The following is an 18449-nucleotide window of genomic DNA, read 5'->3' as shown; positions in this document are numbered from 1 at the left end:
AGGGAGGGGAAGGAGGGGAAATGACGGACTTTTCCGGGAAGGACTCACGGAAGAACCGCGCCTTCACTCCCGCGTTCAAAAATCTCTGGAATTTGAAGGCAGAGCCCACTCGGATTCTCTGATCCCCATTTAAGAGGTCAGACCCCTGGGACAGACCCCTGCTGTTCAATTCGATCCTACGTATTGAGCGCTCACTGCGTGCAAAGCACCGTACCGAGCGCTTCCACCGCGCTCTACGCCGTGGGAGAAGGAGCACGTGGAGAAGCAGCGAGGTTGTAGCGGGCGGAGCCCGGGAGCCGGGAGGACTTGGGTTCTAATCCCGGCTCGGCCGCGTGACCTCGGGCGAGTCTTTTCCCTTCTCCGGGCTTCGGTTCCCCCATCCGGAAGACGGGGATCGCGACCGTGAGCCCACGGGGGACAGTGTCCGGCCCCCGTTATCTCGTACCTACCCCCAGCGCTTGGAACAGTGCCCCGGCACAAACGCCGTCATATTATTAGTTATCGTTATTAGACTTCCGAGCTCTGTCGTGGGCCGGGAATCCGCTAACTGTCGTACTCTCCCCCCAAGTGCTTAGTACAGTGCTCTGCACGTAGTTCACGCTCACACGTCGATGGATTAACACGGGTTCGGGCGATAAAGCCAAGCCACCGCCATCGCCACGGATGCGCAAAAAAAAAAAAGACTCCGACTCTCAAGTAAATCAATCAGTCGTATTTATTGAGCGCTTACTGTGCGCACAGCACTGTGCTAAGCACTTGGGAGAGGACAGCAGAACGGTACAACAGTCGGTAGAAACGCGTTCCCTGCCCACGACGAGCTTACAGTCAAGGAGCAAACGACAGATTTTCTTCCCTAAAACCAAGGGGGCGGGAAAAAAGGAGTATTTGAATCTCAGCATTCCAAACCCAGAAAATGAATGTTTTCTCTACCAGCGTGATAAAAGAATTAGATGCCACTTCTACTTGGTGATTTGAACATAATAACAATATAACGTTGGTATTTGTTAAGCGCTTACTATGTGCAGAGCCACCGTTCTAAGACGCTAGGGTAGATTTACAGGGTCATGCAGGTCTTCCCACGTGACGGCTCACAGTCTTAATCCCCATTTGACAGATGAGGGAACTGAGGCACAGAGAAGTGAAGGGATTTGCCCACAGTCCCACGGCTGACAGGTGGAGGAGCGCGGAATCCGAACCCACGACCTCTGACTCCCAAGCCCGGGCTCCTTCCACTGAGCCGCGCTGCTTCTAAGTAGCAACCTCGAAGCTTCCCTTCCCTCGGGGCATCCGTTGATGAAAAGAACGTTGGCCTTTCGACAAGGGGGATAACAAAGAGAGACCTTCGACACATTACTCCAAGTTCCGGCCAATTGGCAAAGCATCGCGATTGCGTAGCAATTGCTCGGTAGTAGCAGTTATCATCGTCGGCGCCCCGCATCTGTCACAGGGAACAGAGAATTCAGGATTCCGTAAAGCACGTGGGTGACGTAACACGTCGGGGAGTCCTATCCTGGTATCCCCGGAATACCCGATTTTAATCTCCGCCGGGCTCCTTGGACGGCGGACGGCTTCGTAATTACAATACCGGTCAGGCGCATACACTGTGAACCGAATCAGGTCGGACACGGTCCCCGTCTCCCCCGGGGCTACGCTCTTATCCCGTTTTCCCGACGAGGTCGCTGAGGCCCCGGAGAAGCGAAGCCACCCGCCCCAAGGTCACACAGTAGACACGGGGCGGAGCCGGGATCAGAATCCAGGTCCTCCCGAGTCCCGGGCCCTATCCGCCGGACCACGTGTTCGTGTCTCACAGGCGAGATCTCCAGGGTCATAATGCCGCTGTCCTTTCTGGGAGTTTCGTATTCATTTAGAAAACAAAAAAACCCACACTCGCATCCGGTGTTTCAGGCCGTTTAAAAATCTGTATATTCTAGATATCCCCTCTAGACTGAAAGCTCCGTTGTGGGCAGGGACGTCTATCGACTGTGTTACAGCCGTACCCTCCCAAGTGCTTAGCATGCACACAAATAAGCACTCAGTAAATAAGATTAATTGATTGATTCAATCTAGACATTGCTGCTAGAGTGTAGCCGCCCCGGGCTTTAAGGGCAGGCATCCGTCTTCTAACTCGACCGTCCTCCCAAGCGTCCAGTTTAGCGCCCCGCACACAGCGAGCGCTCATCGAAACCACCGTCTGAATCGACCGAGGAAACCGAGGCCTCTCTGATCCTCCCGACCGACCTCGGATCTGTTGGCAGGGGAAGCCGGCCCCGTCTGCGGCTTGGAATAAACCACACCCGTACCAATCTTCTCCTTTTTATTAAACGGCACGAACGCCGGAGGAAATGGCGCAAGCTGGAATGACCCTCCTTCTTTGGTCAACTGTACCGGAAGCTCCGTGGGCCACGACGTGAGACACATCTCAACAAAGGAGAGCGAGAACAGTCTACCACCCGCCCTTCTTGGCGATCCTAAGATCCAGAGGGGTCTGCTAACGATTCTACCCCTTCCCCGGGGGGGAGACGACAGAGAAATTGTAACGGAGGAGAGTCACGCCACCGTTAAAACAGAAAAACGATCGCGTACGGTGAAAAATGAACCCCGTGAACGTAGCGCTAAGCTCCCCCCGGCGCCATCGAACGGTTCCCGCGGGTAACCGTGAGCGCCGGGGATTTAAGTCTCTCGGGGATGAAACGGGAGCCCGCGTCTCATAGCGCTATCCCAAATGAATACTTTTAACAGCCCCGCTTGCAAATTAACAGTGAAGTAGCAGGGCCCAGTAGACAGAACGCAAGCTCGGGAGTCAGAAGGGCCTGGGTTCTAATCCCGGCTCCGCCGCTTGCCTGCTGCGCGACCGCGGGCGCGTCGCTTCACTTCTCCGGGCCTCGGGGACCCCATCTGGAAAACGGGGCTCGAGAGGGGGAGCCCCACGTGGGATACGGCCAGTCCTTCTGTGTCGACCCCGGCGCTTAGAACGGTGCCTGGCACATAGTTGACAGAGATCAGTCTCCGGGTCGGCAGGCCGATCGCTAAGCAGGGCTGCGCGTCTTCTCACTCTGTGGAGCTACGGACCAGCCGCCCCAGGGAGTTGTCGATATACCCGAGCGGTCCGCTCGCTATCCAGAGGGCAGGTTTTCGGCCACTGGGCCCCAACGGAAGCAACCTCCTTTCCCTCCGCATCACGCCGAGAGGGTGAGATTAAAATTGCCCACCCCGGGCCGCTGAAGTCCTCGTTTCTGATTGGAAACCCACCGCCCTCGCGGACGTGACCGATCCTACTCGTGGGTTTCGAGCTGGACGGTCCCAGGTTGGCTTTCACGCCAGGTGACCCGGGAGGCCGGTTAAAAGGGCCTCGCGCCCGGCGGCCAGCCCGTCTCAAGGATCGGAAGGGCTCGAGAGTTGGTTCCGGCGAGCCGGGCGGATGCTGCTGTTCGGACGCCTCGCACACCCTAACCGCGCCCCTCGGAAGCAGGCTCCGAGACCGCCACCGACCCATCGGAGTGACTCTAAACTCTTCAACTAATCTAGTACGTCTGTAATGTTACTCTATTTGAGAAACTCGGTTTGAAAGTTACCTTACGAGACAACAAAGGTCTAAAGACTACAAGCAAGGAGGGTGGAAAGAGAGAAACCATTAGGGGTCGATCCAAACACGATTCGCTGAACCCTCAACGCCCCCACGACACTTAAAAAAAAAATCACCCCAGACCATTACTAGATCCGACGGCTTTCATTCATCTTTCAATCGTATCTGAGCGCTCAACTGTACCGAGCGCCTGGGAGAACACTATAGAACGGTTCACAGACACGTCTCCGCAGTTCCCCGTCGCTCGCCGACAGAAAATGAAGTATCATCCGCACGTAGAGTTCTCGAGTCCCAATTCGCCCAGGCCAAGATCAAACCGCAATCTTTCTCGTCGTAATCCTACACTGCAGCGCCCTAATCCGGAATTACTATAAACGTGGATCACCTCGTCGTCTCTCGCTAATCAAGCTGATGCTTACTACACACAAATCACAATCTAGTACAAAAAAACCATTACTGCATTTCAGGGGAGGGGTTGGCTTCTATTACTACTATTATATCTCAAGGCCAGATGATGTAAAGAGGAAGACGATCTGACAGGAAAAAGGGAATTCAAGAGAAACTCGAGAACTCTTTAGTCCCCGAGACGAACAGCTTGAACGGAGGGAGGACGAATTCATCCCTCCGTTCATTCAATGGTATTTAGTGAGCGCTTACCGGGTGCAGAGCGCCGTTCTGCAACGCAACAATAAACAGATACATCCCTTCCCGCCACGGGCTGGAGTCCACTGCCGGCCGGGTCAGGTCTGGAGGCGAGAATTTTAGGGAAGACCCAGGCCTCGAAACTCACGCCGGGAAAAGTCGCGCCCGCCAAGCGGGCCTCCGATTCTCCATCCGCCACAGGCATCCGGACGGGGACGTTCCCCAAGCCCGCCCTCGTGTGCCGGCCGAAGCACGCGGCGAAGACACGTGTCCCCCGGCGGAGCCGAGCGCGGCCGGTTATTCTCATGAAAACCGAAACCGGGCTTTTAAGTGGGAAAGGTGAACGGGCTTTGCGAGGAGCTGCTCCTGCTACTTTTAAGACGACGCACCGAAAGGGGCTTCTCGATTTCACGCTTTTATTGTATTGCACTGAGGAACAGCAAGGCAGGTTCACGAGAGCCCCTCGCGGCTTCCGCTTCGGAAGGTCTAAGGGATTACTTGCCAGTGCCTTCAGAGTAGCTTCGCCGCCGGACTGGAGGAGAAAGCGGACGGATCCGTTCTGTAAATTCGCACGCGTTTCCAATCGTTTTAAATGCCTCCTCTCACGGACAGTTCGGGATACAGTCCTATCACACTGATTTATGCTTAAGTATTAAAGCGGGTCTAATCGTTGGATGGATATAGTCTGGGAAACTTTTCAGCCATGCAATATACGGGGCTATAACGTCCACACGTTAGGGAAAAAGAACATACTAGGCTTAAGTTTGCCAACGGATCTTATAACCGTCTACACATCGATACGCCTGGGTGATTTTATCTTTTTTCTTTAAGTCGTATCTACCAAGGTTTCAGGCCTTCCAAAGGACTCAGAATCTACAGCTGATTTCTCATTAGGGAACATTTCCGCACGACGCCCCCGCCCCAAAAATATATATATATATATATATGAATTGCTACAAATCCCCATACACGGAAACTTGGGAAGGACCCAGGGACGACACCAATGAGTACGGTTACTAAGAGGATTTTATGGCTGTTCCTTATGGAGTGCAAGTTTAAAACCGTCTTCAAGCCAGAGGTAATTTTTTTGCGTGTATTCATTTATCCTTGATTCCATTGAATTTCCCTACCCCCGTGTAACGTAGGCAACGTCTTTCCACGAGCGTAAAAGGTGGAAGCATTTAAAAAAATCAGGAAGGAGTCGCTTTTTCTCTAAAGCAACGGGGACAGATTCCAGAGGCTATTCTCGGGAACGGGTTCCCGGTCGGATCGAGTCCTCTCACTGTGTGGCTTTTTGCATGCACTTAACTGGAGCCGGCTCTACTGAGGGATCCTTAAGAGCTCACCAAAACGTAAATCATGCTGCAAGAGAGGAAGACGGAGGTTAAACGGGCGTCCGTTCCGCCTCGACACTCGACCCGCGTCGAACCGCCCTCGCCTCGATAGCAATCCCTTTCCGAATCCACCCTCGAACAACCTGGAAGTCCGTGTGGGGAAAATAAATACGGGGAGTCAGCCGACCACGAGGGATCACGCCCGGCCAGGTTTCCGAGCGGGGACGGCGTGGGCGGGTGCCGGGCTTTGCCCGGGGTGGGGGAGATGGGCATGGAAAAACAGGCAGGGCGCAGGCACGCTCGCGAGGGACGCAGGGTTAATCTTGCCCTCTGGAGATTAACGACAACCTCCGCTTCACCGTGGAGGCGTGGGAAATCCACCCCGGCTCCAAAAAGAATATTTCCCCCGCCCACAGGCTGCTGTTGCTTCTCCTAAATGGCAGACGTGGGCCCCGAGGGGACGGACGGGTGGGGAGTGGATCGAATAATAACAACTGTGGTTATCCGTTAAGCGCTTACCATGCGTCAGGCACTGTAGTAAGCACTGGGGTGAAACACAACCAAATGGGCTTGGACACGGTCCCTGTCCCGCGTGGGGCTCACAGTCTCCATCCCCATTTTCCAGACGAGGCCCGGAGAAGTAAGGCGACTTGCCCCGAGGCCACGCAGCGGAGCCGGGGTTAGAACCGATGACCTTCTCACTCCCGGGCGCGGGATGTAGCCGTTACGCCGCGCGGGAGCCTGCGGGGGTTGGAACGGGCTTTAAGGAGCCCAGACACTTACCCGTAGAGGTAGTAAAAAACGAGAGAAGGTAAAAAGCTAACTTGCACCAGCCCTCCTTCTGGCAGTAGGCTAAGATGTCGGCGTTCATGATGGTCGTAGGGTCGTACAGTCCCGGGCCGCTCATCACCGGTCGACTCATGTACCTGCGAGGGACGGACTCCGTTAGGCGGTCAGCCGGCGGGCCAGGCAGGCTGCGGGGGAGGAAGACCCCTTGGGAGCCCCTTCGTGCATTCATTTATTCGTTCGAGCGTATTTGCCGAGCGCTGACTGCGCGCAGGACACTGTACTAGACGCTTGGAAAGTACAATTCGGCAACAGACGGAGACGATCCCGGCCCGCCCAGGGAATCGAGCGTGCCGAACGGCGGAGGAAGTTGGCGTCGTAAAGAAGGTGGCGCCTTGAGCCACCGTCCGGGCACGCCGACTCAGGCTCTCTAGCTCGTACTTGTCTCCATTTTTCCTCTGATCTGTAAAGTATTTGTGCCTCTCTCTCCCTCTCCCCCACCCTCTCCCTGATACACTGGAAAACTCCCGTGGGCAAGGATGGGGTCCGACTCTACCGGTCTACTGTCCTCTCCCAAGCGCTTAGCACCGTGCTCCGCACACAGTAGGCGCTCAATAGATACAAGTGCATGAATCTTGTACTCTCTCGTGTGCTTAGTACGGTGCCGGGCACACAGGAGTCCGTAAGCTCCCAGGTGGGATCGTGTCCAACTCTTCAGAGCCCGGCCTTGGGAGTCAGAGGTCCTGGGTTCTAATCCCGGCTCCGCCACCTGTCAGCCGTGTGACTTTGGCCGGGTCACTTCACTTCTCTGTGCCTCAGCTGCCTCATCTGAAAATGGGGATTCAGACTGTGAGCCCCACGTGGGACGACTTCATTACCCTGCATCTCCCCCAGCGCCTAAAACAGTGCTTGGCACATCGTAAGCGCTTAACGAAGACCATCGTTATTATTACTGTTATTATTACTTTCTCAGGTGTTTAGTACGGTGCTGGGCACCGAGGAGACTGTAAGCTCCTGGTGTGCAAGGATTGTGTCTTAACTCTACTGTGATCTCCCGAGTGTTTAGTACGGCGTTCTGTGTTCTCAAGGCACTCTACCGTTCGATGGGCCGGGGCTCCGAAAATACTATCGACTGGTTAGGAATCAATGCGGAGAGCAAAACGGGGAAATCCAAAATGCCTACCAGCCACGAGGTTGAAAGGCGGACAAAATACAGAAAAACGGTTACTCTCCTATCCCCTTCCGGGGCCCCAAGGGAGCAATGAAATCTCCCCGGAGCCGCACTGAGCGAGCCCTGAATTTTCAAAGCTCTCCCTTCGTCGACCGAGGCTACGGGAACTGAGCGGGGACAACTTAGCAAGCGATGATGGTATTTCCCGTCCAGACGTTACCTCCAAATGTGATAGGCCAAGAGGGGTACATTGAGAGCCAGGGTGAGCCACTCTGCCGCACAGAGAAACATGACACAGAAGAAAGCATGGATGAGGTACTCCGGAAGTACGAGCTGGAGGAAAAACACAGAATTAGAGGCTGCAGAACAGTCCGGGCGTCAAGTCGATCCATCGGTCGCATTTACTGGGCGCCGTACCGAGCGTTCGGGAGGGTACGATGTAACAGTCGGCGGTCCCGTCCCCCGCTCGCGACAAGCTGATGGGAGACGATAACAGATCAGGGGTAGGGACAGAAGGGCTGGGGGGAAAATAAAGGGAGCAAATCCCACACAGGAGGGAGTGCGAGAAGAGGAAGGCCTCTGGGAGGAGGTGGGCGCTGAATAAATCCTCCTCCAAACCCTGAGACCCATCTACCCCCGGGGAAGGGGAAAGCGGGGATCGGGGTATGAGAAGACCCGCTTTTTCTTCTCGTAATGAGCTCTCCCCCACGGCGCCCGCTTCCGTGCAAGCTGGCTGGACTGGCTCCACCTTTCCGACTCAGAGTCGGAGCTTCGTGTTCTCGGTCCAACAGTCAAACTGGACAACAGTGACCGGCCGGAATATTTGGAATCGACCGTTCCCTTTACGAACCAATTAGCCTACGGTTTCCTTTCACTAATACTTCGGGGAGACCCAAAACGAAAGACCGGACACGCGACGAGGTGGGAAATCATTGCCGTAAACAAAATCCCCCCGAATTCTGTTTCTGCAGATTACTACTCCCGAGCTCCGACTAAAATCGAAAAGGCTACGTGTTCAATATTCAGAAAACCCCTATGGAAATTAGACGTTTTGGGCTACAGTGACCGGACAATAATCAGCACGGACAAGGTTACGAAGCCCCAGATGCAAAAAAATACAAGCTTCTGCAATTTATTTTTAACTGTGTCTGTTAAGCGTCCAGTACGTAGCGAGCACCGGGGTAGACGCGAGATAATCGGGTCAGACACAGTCCCCGTCCCATGTGGGGCTCACTGTCTAAAGCAGGAGGCGAACAGGCATTAGACGAGGAAACTGAGATCCGGAGAAGTTCAAACTTGCCCGAGGTCCCGGAGCGGGCAAGTGGCAGAGCCGGAATTAGAATCCAGGTCCTCCACCTCCCGGGCCCGTGCTCCGTCCGCTAAGCCGCACCGCTTCTCCACTGCGTCACACTGCAACGTAGGAGGGAGAGTCACCGATGACCTCCTCCTCGCCAAATCCGACGGCTTCTACTCCATCCTAATCCTCCTCGACCTCTGGGCTGCCTTCGACCCTGCGGCCCAGCTCCTTCTCCTGGAGCGTCCCCCAACCTCGGCTGCACTGACTCTGTCCTCTCCCGGTTCTCCTCCTGGCTCTCTGGCCGCTCGTTCTCGGTCTCCTTTGTGGGTTCCTCCTCCCCTGCCTCCCACCCCCTACTTGTGGGGGTCCCTCAAGGCTCGGTTCTCGGCCCCCTTCTCTTCTCCACCTACACCCACGCCTTTGGAGAACTCATTCGCTCCCGTGGCTTCTACTGCCGCCTCTAAGTGGATGATTCCCAAATACATCCCCGGCCCTGATCTCTCTCCCATTCCGCAGTCCGCGTTTCCCCTTGCCTTCAGGCCATCTCTCCCGCCGACACCCCGAACTACAACTGATCTTCCCACCCAAATCCTTTCCTCCTCCTTGAGTTTCCTACCACCACAGAAACCACTATCCTCCCTGTCTCACAAGCCCTTAACCTCGGCGTTATCCTTGACTCGCCGCTCTCATTCAACTCACATATTCGATCCGTCACCCGACGCCGTCGGTCGCTAAAATCTGCATTTTCCCCTCCATCCAAACTGCCGTCGGGTTAATCCGATCACTTATCCCCTCCCGCCTGGACTACCCTATCGGCCTCCTCGCTGACCTTCCTGCCTCCTGCCTTTCCTCGCTCCGGTCCAGCTCTGCTGCCCACACCGTCCTTCTTTAAAAACCATTCGATTCACATCCCCTCACTCCTCGAGAACCTCCAGCCGTTGCCCGGTCACCCCCGCATCCGACGGAAACTCCTCACCGTCGGCTTCGAAGCGCTCGATCACCCTCCTACCTCACCTCCCCGATCGCCTACTACAGCCCAGCCCGCAGGCTCCGCTCCGACCCCGACGACTCACCGAACCCCCATTTCGTCTGTCTCGCCGCTGACCCTCTGCCCGTCCTTCTCTGGCCTGGGGCACCCTCCCCCTTCACATTCAACGGACCGCCACTCTCCCCATCCTCAAATCAATCGATCGGGGGTATTTAGTGGAGCACTTACTGTGTGCAGAGCACTCTACTAAAGGCTTGGGAGAGTCTTAGTAAAATCCCGACTCCTCCAAGGGGCCTTCCCCAACTACGCTCTCATGCGCTTGAACCTGTAGCCTTTAAGCCCTTGATATTCACCCCACCCTCGGCCGCACAGCACGTACGTAACCCGTCCATAATCCATCTTCCCCTCTCGACTGTAAACTCCCGGTGGGCAGGGAGCGTGGCTGCCAGCTCTTTGGCAGTGTAACCTCCCAAGCACTCAGTACAACGTTCTGCACACCGTAAGCACTCTGTAAATACCACTGATCGAGTGATGAAATAATTCGTACACTGCCAGTGATGCCAAGCCCTCCTTTTCCACCTATCGAAACCTTTTTTTAATCTCCTAACCTTGAACACTGTGCCTCACATTAAAGGAAGCGCTTAGTTCAGGGCTCCGCACCCTGCAGGCGCTCAATAAATACCACTGATTGATGAAATAATCCGAATATCATCATGAGCTCTCTTTTTCACCTATTGAAAGCTTTTTTTCAAATCTCCTAAACTTTAACATCGTTGCCCAGGATTAAGGGAAGTGCTCAGTTCACTTGCTCCGCACCTAGTAAGTGCCCGATAAATACCACCGTTCGAGTAGATTTCCAAGCAGAACAGCATAGGTAAAAACTAGTCTTTTGTTATAATCAGTTCAAAAATCAGCCCCCCAAAATTGAAAAAATTATACTCAGTTAAGGGACAAGATGTCTTACATTAAAGTTACTACCCGGAAAGTTTTTAATTCACCCCCAGCAAACCACTGACTCAAATTCACTATGCAACGTTCACTTGCATGGTTTCTAAACAAGAAAATGTCCTCGGGTTTGTCAGAGGAAACTTTAATAGTTATTACTCAAAACTTCTTTAAAACAATATTTTTTAAAAAGTCCTAAGGAGAAATGACGACTCCTGAACTCCATCACCGTTGGGTTGCCCAGATATAAAATGAGAACAACTATTCACGAGACTCCTCTGGGAAAAAAATGATAAATTATATCCTGTCTCCATTTAAATCACTTTAAAATAATTACAAGAAGCTCCTAGCGCTTCAAACGAACAAAAAAAAAAAAACCACCTCTTTTTTGTTACATCCCAAGGATAACCGAAGAACACCTCATATACTCACCAGATAATCCTTTTCTATTCTCCACTAGGCAGCCGATCAAACATTTCGAGAACAAATTCCTTTTTTTTTTTTTTAATGGTACATGTTAAACGCTCACTATAAGCCAGGCACTGTACGAAGCGTTGGGGTAGATACAGGATAATGAACACGGCTCCCGTCCGAAATAGGTCTCGCAGTCTCAAACCCCATTTTTACAGATGAGGTCTGAGGCCCAGAGAAGTGAAGTGATTTGCCCGAGGTCACACGGCAGTTAAGGGGCAGTGCCAGGATTAGAACCCTGGTCCTCCGACTCCCGGGTCCGTATTGTGTCGGTGGAAAAGCAGCACCTCGATTTTTCAAATGACATCTCCCGGGAAGGTTTCCAATTCCCACTACTATCCTCCTCTTGGGAAAAAAGAAAAAAAATTAACGGCTGTGGCCAAGCCCACTGGGCCTCAAAGGAGTCAGTTTACTGCCTCACTTTTTATGGTGTCTGTTAAGCGCTCACTACGTGCCCGGCATCGCGCTAAGCGCTCCCGGATATCTCCTCGCGTCTCACCCTGAAAGTTAAAAGAGTGAAATCTCTTCTGCATCTCTCCTTCAGAGAGCTGCTCCTTTAAGTTGCCGGGTTTGCCGATCAAAGCGAAACGAAAAGTGGAAGCCGGGCCCTTTTCCGAGGCAGAGATCCAGAAAACACGGCATGCAACTCAGCCTGGGGGGACGAGGAAAACGTCTCCTCCCAACATGCACCCCCGAGACACCGCCCCGTTTAGGTTCGCGGTCGGACGGTGATCAAACAATGACCTCTCCCTACGCTTTGGAAGGGAAAACTGGGAAGGGACACAGGGAAAACCGTCAGATGCGCGGCTGCTAAGTCGCCACTGCACATGCTCCATCCTGCCACCCCAGAAGCTTCCCAACCTTCTTCGTTCAACTGTCGCTTGTTAAGCACTCACTGTGTGCCAGGCGCCGTACTAAGCGTTGGGGTAGACACAAGCTAATCAAGTTGGACGCAGTCCTTATCCCGAATGGAGCTCAGCGTCTTAATCCTCATTTTACAGATGAAAGAATCGGGGCCCAGAAAATGATAATAGTAATAATGTTGGTATTTGTTAAGCTCTTACCATGTGCAGAGCACTGTTCTAAGCACTGGGGTAAGGGTAATCAAGTCGTCCCTTGTGAGGCTCACAGTCTTCATCCCCATTTTACAGATGAGGGAACTGAGGCACAGAGCGGTTGACTCGCCCACAATCACCCAGCTGACAAGTGGCAGAGCCGGGATTCGAACCCATGACCTCTGACTCCCAAGCCCGGTCTCTTTCCACTGTGCCACGCTGCTTCTCCAAGAGGACGGAAGGCCAGGCTCCCCCTAAGGAATGTCGCTCGCCTCGCGTCTCTCCTGCCCGTCCTCCCGACCGAGCCAGTCGGGGGTCTCGCTTCCGGACCTCGTCCCACCGGGGCTTTCTCGTGGGAAGCCGGGAAGGGGAGTCCGAAGCACCCGGGTTCTAATCCCGGCCTCCGCCACTCGTCCGCCGGGTGACCCCGGGCAGGTGGCTTCGCTCCTCTGGGCCTCGGTTCCCTCCTCTGTCGAATGGGGATGAGGCCGTGAGCCCCACGCGGGGCAGGGCCGTGTCCAACCTGATCGGCTTAGATCTGCCCCGCCGCTTAAATCAGTGCGTGGCACGTAGTAAGCGCTTAATAGACGCCATAAGGAAGGAAGGAAACCAGGCCCCCAGTTGCTTCACCATTTGCTGGCCACAGCCATCTGCTGCTGACCGGAAGAGGGAGTGACCGGCCGGAGGATCGCCGATAACCGGCCGGAAGCCCAGACCTTCGCGTCCTTCGGGCCGAGGCACGACGCGCTGGATTCTCCGTCTGGTCCTTTCATCCTCCGCTGCAGCCTCGCGGCCTGAACACGCCGGGCGGCAGTGAGGCCCCGTGGGAACCGGAGGACCTGGGTTCTAAACCTGGCTCCTCCACTGGTCTGAGCTATGACCGTGGACAAGTCACTTCACTCATACAATCCCCATCTGTACGAAATGGGGATTAAATCCTACCCTTCCTGCTTAGACTGTGAGCCCCATGTGGGATGGGGGACTTAGCCAACCTATCTTGCATCCCCCCCAGGGTTTAGAACAGTGTTTGACACACAGTAAACAGGTACCGTAATCATTAATTATTACCACCCGAGATCCCGCCCCAGCAGCTGGGCCCCAGAGCCTCCGCGCAAAGGTCTCTTTTAGGAGCCAAGAGAGAAAAAATAAAGAGTTTGAGCCCATGCCTAGTGCTCTTTTTTAGTGCTGACTGAGGAAAAGCAGTCACATCTGTGTGGCTCAAGGTAAATCTCAGTGGAAAAGGAGAGGAAGAGGCGGCTTCTCTATCAGGAGTGGGTAATAATTATTATTATTCTTATGGTATTTGGTAAGCGCTTACTAAGTGCCAGGTTCTGTACTACACGCTGGGGTAGGTACGAGCAAATGGGTTGGACCCCTGCCCCCCACGGGGCTCACAGTCTTAATCCCCACTTTACAGATGAAGGAACTGAGGTCCAGAAGTGAAATGACTTGCCCACGGTCACACAGCAGACAAGTGGCGGAGCCGGGATTAGAACCCATGACCTTCTGACTCCCAGGCCCGGGCTCTAGCCACTAGGCCGTGCTGCTTCTCTGCTTGGGGACTGGAGAAGACAGAGGCTTTACCCCAAGGGGGGGGAAAGGCTACTTCTCTCTCACCGTGACAACCAGAGAAGGGAAGCCCTTCTGGCTCTGGCAGAACTAGATCATTTCTTCCACGTAATAATGATAATTAAAGTACTTGTTAAGCGCATGCTCTGTGCCAAGCACTGTTATGAGCACCGGGGCGGGTACAAGGTTGTCAGTTTGGACACATCCCCGCCCCGCCTGGGACTCACAGTCGAGGGAGGAAGGAGTTGGATTTAATCCCCATTTTGCAGATTCGGAAACTCAGGCCCGGAGGAGCCAATCGACTTGCCCAAGGTCACCCGGCGGACGACGGGAAGAGATCCTCCGACTCCCGGACCCGGGCTCTTTCCACTAGACTACGCTCCTCTACGACCTAAGCGCCCCCCGATCTCCACCTCCAACGCTTAGGAGGAGCGGACACACGAGCACGGGGCATGCGTGTACCGGCTGCACGCATGTAACAGCCTCCCCCCCCCCCCCCCCCCGGTAGAAGCAGGCAGGCACCGGCACGGAGCGAGGAACCGAACTCCCGGGCAGGCAGATGGGCAAGCAAGCGGCAACAGGGCACGGAAGGAAATGCAAACGGTCCTAGCCCTCCTCCCCCGCCGGGCGGGGAGAAGGGGGTGAAGGGGCGGGGGGGGGGGGGGGGGGAGGACGGGGAAGGGAGAGGTAAAACATCGATCGAACTAAAAACCGGTACACACCTTCAATGCAATTTTGACTCTTTTAATCTTTTTGACCTTTTCAACTGTCTTTGTGCCGACAATGCAAAAAGCAGATTGGAAGAACGTTAGTAGACGGCCGACAAGGTGACGGGCGGATTAATGACAGTCGGACGATCCCAGCGGGAGAGGGAAGCTACGGAATTCCGCCCGCTTTTTGGAAATCCGCGTCCGGAGAGGGAGGGGGTGCGACTGAGCGGCCGGTTTCATCGGCTCTTTTTAAACACGACGAGGTACAGCAGAGGGGGCTTATAGGGAGCTAGAGATCAACGCTTTAACGTAACGTGACTTACGGGATTGAGCGTATTACACTGATCTATGGGATTCTTGTAGTCGGTCTTCAGTTCGTCAAAGGCTATGATCTAAAACGAAATGAACACGGTGAGTATCTTCCCCACCCGGCCGACACCCGGGGCCGTCGGACTAGAAGCCGAAGGCCCAAGGCGGGGTCTCGCACGGCCCACCCTGGGCACCCGGGAACTAAAAATACCGGAGCCGAAAGACACGAATCTGGTTCAGAGGCTCCAAAATGAGGCCGACCTCCTTGGAGGGACCCATTCTACCCTCCAGAGGCGTTTACCGAACGATCTTTGCTCTTTCTTCTCCTGGCGCGTTCTCTGCGGTGGTGGAATTTGCTTTAGCAATAAAGACGCAGTGGGTAGAACCCGGGGAGAGATGAAAGCGACGGTTCGCGTGTTTGCGCGCTAGCCTACGTGTAAGAACACACGGGAACCCGGACGGCTTTAGCCGGGCTGCCGTCTCTCCTCCGTCACGCCGGCCTCTCTCTCTGCCCCCCGAGCAGGGCGGCGGCGGAGGTCCAGCGGCCGGCGGGAACCGGCACCGTCCCCGGCCCGGGAGGAAGATTCTGTTTATTGCTACCGTTTCTGTCTGTCTCCCCCGATTAATAATAATAATGTGGGAATTCGTTAAGCGCTTATTATGTGCGCAGCACTGTTTAAGCGCCGGGGTAGCTACAGGGTCATCAGGTGGTCCCACGTGAGGCTCCCGGTCTTCATCCCCATTGAGGTAACTGAGGCCCAGAGAAGTGAAGCGACTTGCCCACAGTCACCCAGCTGACACGTGGCAGAGCCGGGATTCGAACCCATGACCTCGGACTCCCAAGCCCGGGCTTTTTCTACTGAGCCACGCTGCTTCTCTGTAGACCTTTAGACGGTGAGCCCGTCGTTGGGCAGGGATGGTCTCTCTCTGTTGCCGGATTGTCCATTCCAAGCGCTCAGTACGGTGCTCTGCACCTAGTAAGCGCTTGCTAAACTCTATCGGATGAATCCTTGGCGGTGAACGTGAAGGCGGTCCAACGGGAGGGCCGAGCTAGCCGACGTGGAGCCTGGACAAAGAGCAAAGGTGGCGGGAGGGCGAGGTGCCCGGGGGTGGGCCATCCTCGGCGACACCCTGCTCCACTTTTGGGGGGGGGGGGGGGACCCTAAGGAAGCGGCGTGGAGCCCGGGCTTGGGAGGCAGAGGTCGTGGGTTCGAATCCCGGCTCTGCTGGGTGACCGTGGGCAAGTCACTCCTCTGGGCCTCGGTGACCTCATCTGGAAAATGGGGATGAAGACTGGGAGCCTCCCGTGGGGCCACCTGCTGACCCTGCATCTCCCCCAGCGCTTAGAACAGTGCTCCGCACACAGTAGGCGCTTCACAAATACCAACATTATCATCACTGCGCAAAATAAAGGGCAATTGGTGGGGGGGTGTTATAGCGAGGGGCTCCCCAACTCCATCCTCCTCCCGAGGGGGGTGGGATTTGGGGGGGGCGGCCTGCTCAGGATAAGGACATTACACCTTCCCTCTGCTCCTCCCCAACACTGGGGAGGTTTTATATATATTTATAAATTTATATATATTTTTATGACCCTTTTCCTTTCGTTAGTGAGGTGTCCATCCCCTTCCTTCTACTTATTTGCTATTGCTTTTGTCCGTCTCCCCCGATGAGACTGTGAGCTCGTCAATGGGCAGGGCCTGTCCCTGCTGCCCAAGTGTAGATTCCAAGCGCTTGGTCCAGTGCTCTGCACATAGTGGGCGCTCAATAAATACTACTGAATGCATGGATGGATGAATGAATGAATGATGGCCTGCCTGAGGGGAGGCGGGGGGGGGGGTGGGGGGGATGGGGCTGCTACCCTGGGCCACTCACGTGCCAGATGGCGAAGAAGATGAGGGCGGCGGTGAGGAGCAGCGCCAGCATGTAGCAGAAGGCGGCGAAGGTGAAGGCCATGGCCCCGAGGCGGCGGCGGCGGCGGCGGCGGCTGAGGAGAAGCGGGAGGGGCCGGGGCCGGGCCCGGGCGGCGGAGCGAGCAACACCCGCCGCAAAGGCTGCCGGGGAAAACCATTCACTTCCCGCCGCCGCGGAGGCTGCTGGGTAAAATCATCCCCTCCCCGCCGCCGCGCCCCCTCTCTGCGCGTGCGCGGAGGCTGCCGGATCAAACCATTCCCGCGCCACGGCCTCGCCCCCTCTCTGCGCGTGCGCGGAGGCTGCCGGGTCAAACCATTCCCGGCCGCCGCCGCCGCCGCCTCGCCCCCTCTCTGCGCGTGCGCGGAGGCTGCCGGGTCAAACCACTCACCGCCGCCGCGGTCTCGCCCCCTCTCTGCGCGTGCGCGGAGGCTGCCGGATCAAACCATTCCCGCGCCACGGCCTCTCCCCCTCTCTGCGCGTGCGCGGAGGCTGCCGGGTCAAACCATTCCCGGCCGCCGCCGCCGCCTCGCCCCCTCTCTGCGCGTGCGCGGAGGCTGCCGGATCAAACCACTCACCGCCGCCGCGGTCTCGCCCCCTCTCTGCGCGTGCGCGGAGGCTGCCGGGTCAAACCATTCACGGCCGCCGCCGCCTCGCCCTCTGCGCGTGCGCGGAGGCTGCTGGATCAAACCACTCACCGCCGCCGCCGCGCCCCCCTCTCTGCGCGTGCGCGGAGCGCCCTGCCCTCTCCTACCGCCCCCTACCGGCCGCAGCCTCCTTCGCGCCTCCAAGCCTCCTCACCATCATCCTGCCCCCCCTTTTCCTGAGTACGATTGACCTTTTATTATTATAATGGTATTTGTTAATAATAATAATAGTGATAATAATGGCATTTGTTAAGCGCTTACTATGTGCCAAGCACTGTTCTTAAGCGCTGGAGAGGATACAAGGTCATCAGATTGTCCCCCGTGGGGCTCACGGTCTTCATCCCCATTTTACAGATGAGGGAACTGAGGCCCAGAGAAGAATAATACTAATGATGATATTTGTTAAGCGCTTACTATGTGCCAAGCACTGTTCTTAAGCGCTGGAGAGGATACAAGGTCATCAGATTGTCCCCCGTGGGGCTCACGGTCTTCATCCCCATTTTACAGATGAGGGAACTGAGGCCCAGAGAAGACTACTACCAATGATGGTATTTGTTAAGCGCTTACTATGTGCAAAGCCCTGTTCTAAGCGCTGGAGGGGATACAAGGTGATCAGGTTGTCCCACGTGGGGCTTGCCGTCTTAATCCCCATTTTAATAATAATAATGTAGGTATTTAAGTGCTTATTCATTCATTCAGTGGTATTTATTGAGCACTTACTAGGTGCAGAGCACTGTAATAAGCACTTGGAATATACAATTCGGCAACAGATAGAGACAATTCCTGCCCAATGACAGGCTCACAGTCTAATTGGGGGAGATTATGTGCAAAGCACTGTCCTAAATCCTGGAGGGGATATAAAATGATCAGGTTGTCCCACGTAGGGCTCACAGTCTTAATCCCCATTTTATTGCTAATAATGTTGGTATTTGTTAAGTGCTTACTATGTGCCAAGCACTGTTCTAAGCGCTGGGGTAGGTACAGGGTCATCAGGTTGTCCCACATGCGGCTCACAGTCTTCATCCCCATTTTAC

The 18449-nt window shown here is 55.2% G+C and overlaps 1 protein-coding gene across 2 annotated transcripts; it reads right to left on the bottom strand.

Moving 5' to 3' along the window:
- Nucleotides 1-4624: 4624 nt before the first annotated feature.
- On the bottom strand, nucleotides 4625-17097 carry CNIH1 (cornichon family AMPA receptor auxiliary protein 1). 2 transcript variants are annotated; one of them, XM_029079022.2, is made up of 6 exons: nucleotides 16733-17097; nucleotides 14875-14943; nucleotides 14564-14611; nucleotides 7737-7849; nucleotides 6343-6485; nucleotides 4625-5587 (listed from the first exon to the last, which is right to left on the bottom strand). In XM_029079022.2, the coding sequence occupies exons 1-6, from the start codon at nucleotides 16811-16813 to the stop codon at nucleotides 5583-5585; spliced, it is 459 nt and encodes a 152-aa protein (XP_028934855.1). In that variant the 5' UTR covers nucleotides 16814-17097; the 3' UTR covers nucleotides 4625-5582. The 2 variants fall into 2 exon arrangements, with proteins under 2 accessions (XP_028934855.1, XP_028934856.1); XM_029079023.2 differs by lacking the exon at nucleotides 14564-14611 and having other exon boundaries at nucleotides 16733-17088.
- Nucleotides 17098-18449: the final 1352 nt, after the last annotated feature.

The sequence above is a fragment of the Ornithorhynchus anatinus genome, chromosome 14, assembly GCF_004115215.2.
Source record: "Ornithorhynchus anatinus isolate Pmale09 chromosome 14, mOrnAna1.pri.v4, whole genome shotgun sequence".
Lineage (NCBI taxonomy): Eukaryota > Metazoa > Chordata > Mammalia > Monotremata > Ornithorhynchidae > Ornithorhynchus > Ornithorhynchus anatinus.
Note: the sequence above shows the minus strand (reverse complement) of the source record. Positions and strands in the feature narration are given on the sequence as shown.

What these genes read in the sequence shown, in the direction of transcription:
- CNIH1 (XM_029079022.2), bottom strand. Translation starts at nt 16,813, where the DNA reads ATGGCCTTCACCTTCGCCGCCTTCTGCTACATGCTGGCGCTGCTCCTC. An exon ending in AGTGTAATACGCTCAATCCC is followed by an intron (nt 14,612 to 14,874) that starts GTAAGTCACGTT and finishes GTCGGCACAAAG; the next exon opens with ACAGTTGAAAAGGTCAAAAA. An exon ending in GAGTCAAAATTGCATTGAAG is followed by an intron (nt 7,850 to 14,563) that starts GTGTGTACCGGT and finishes TTTTTCCTCCAG; the next exon opens with CTCGTACTTCCGGAGTACCT.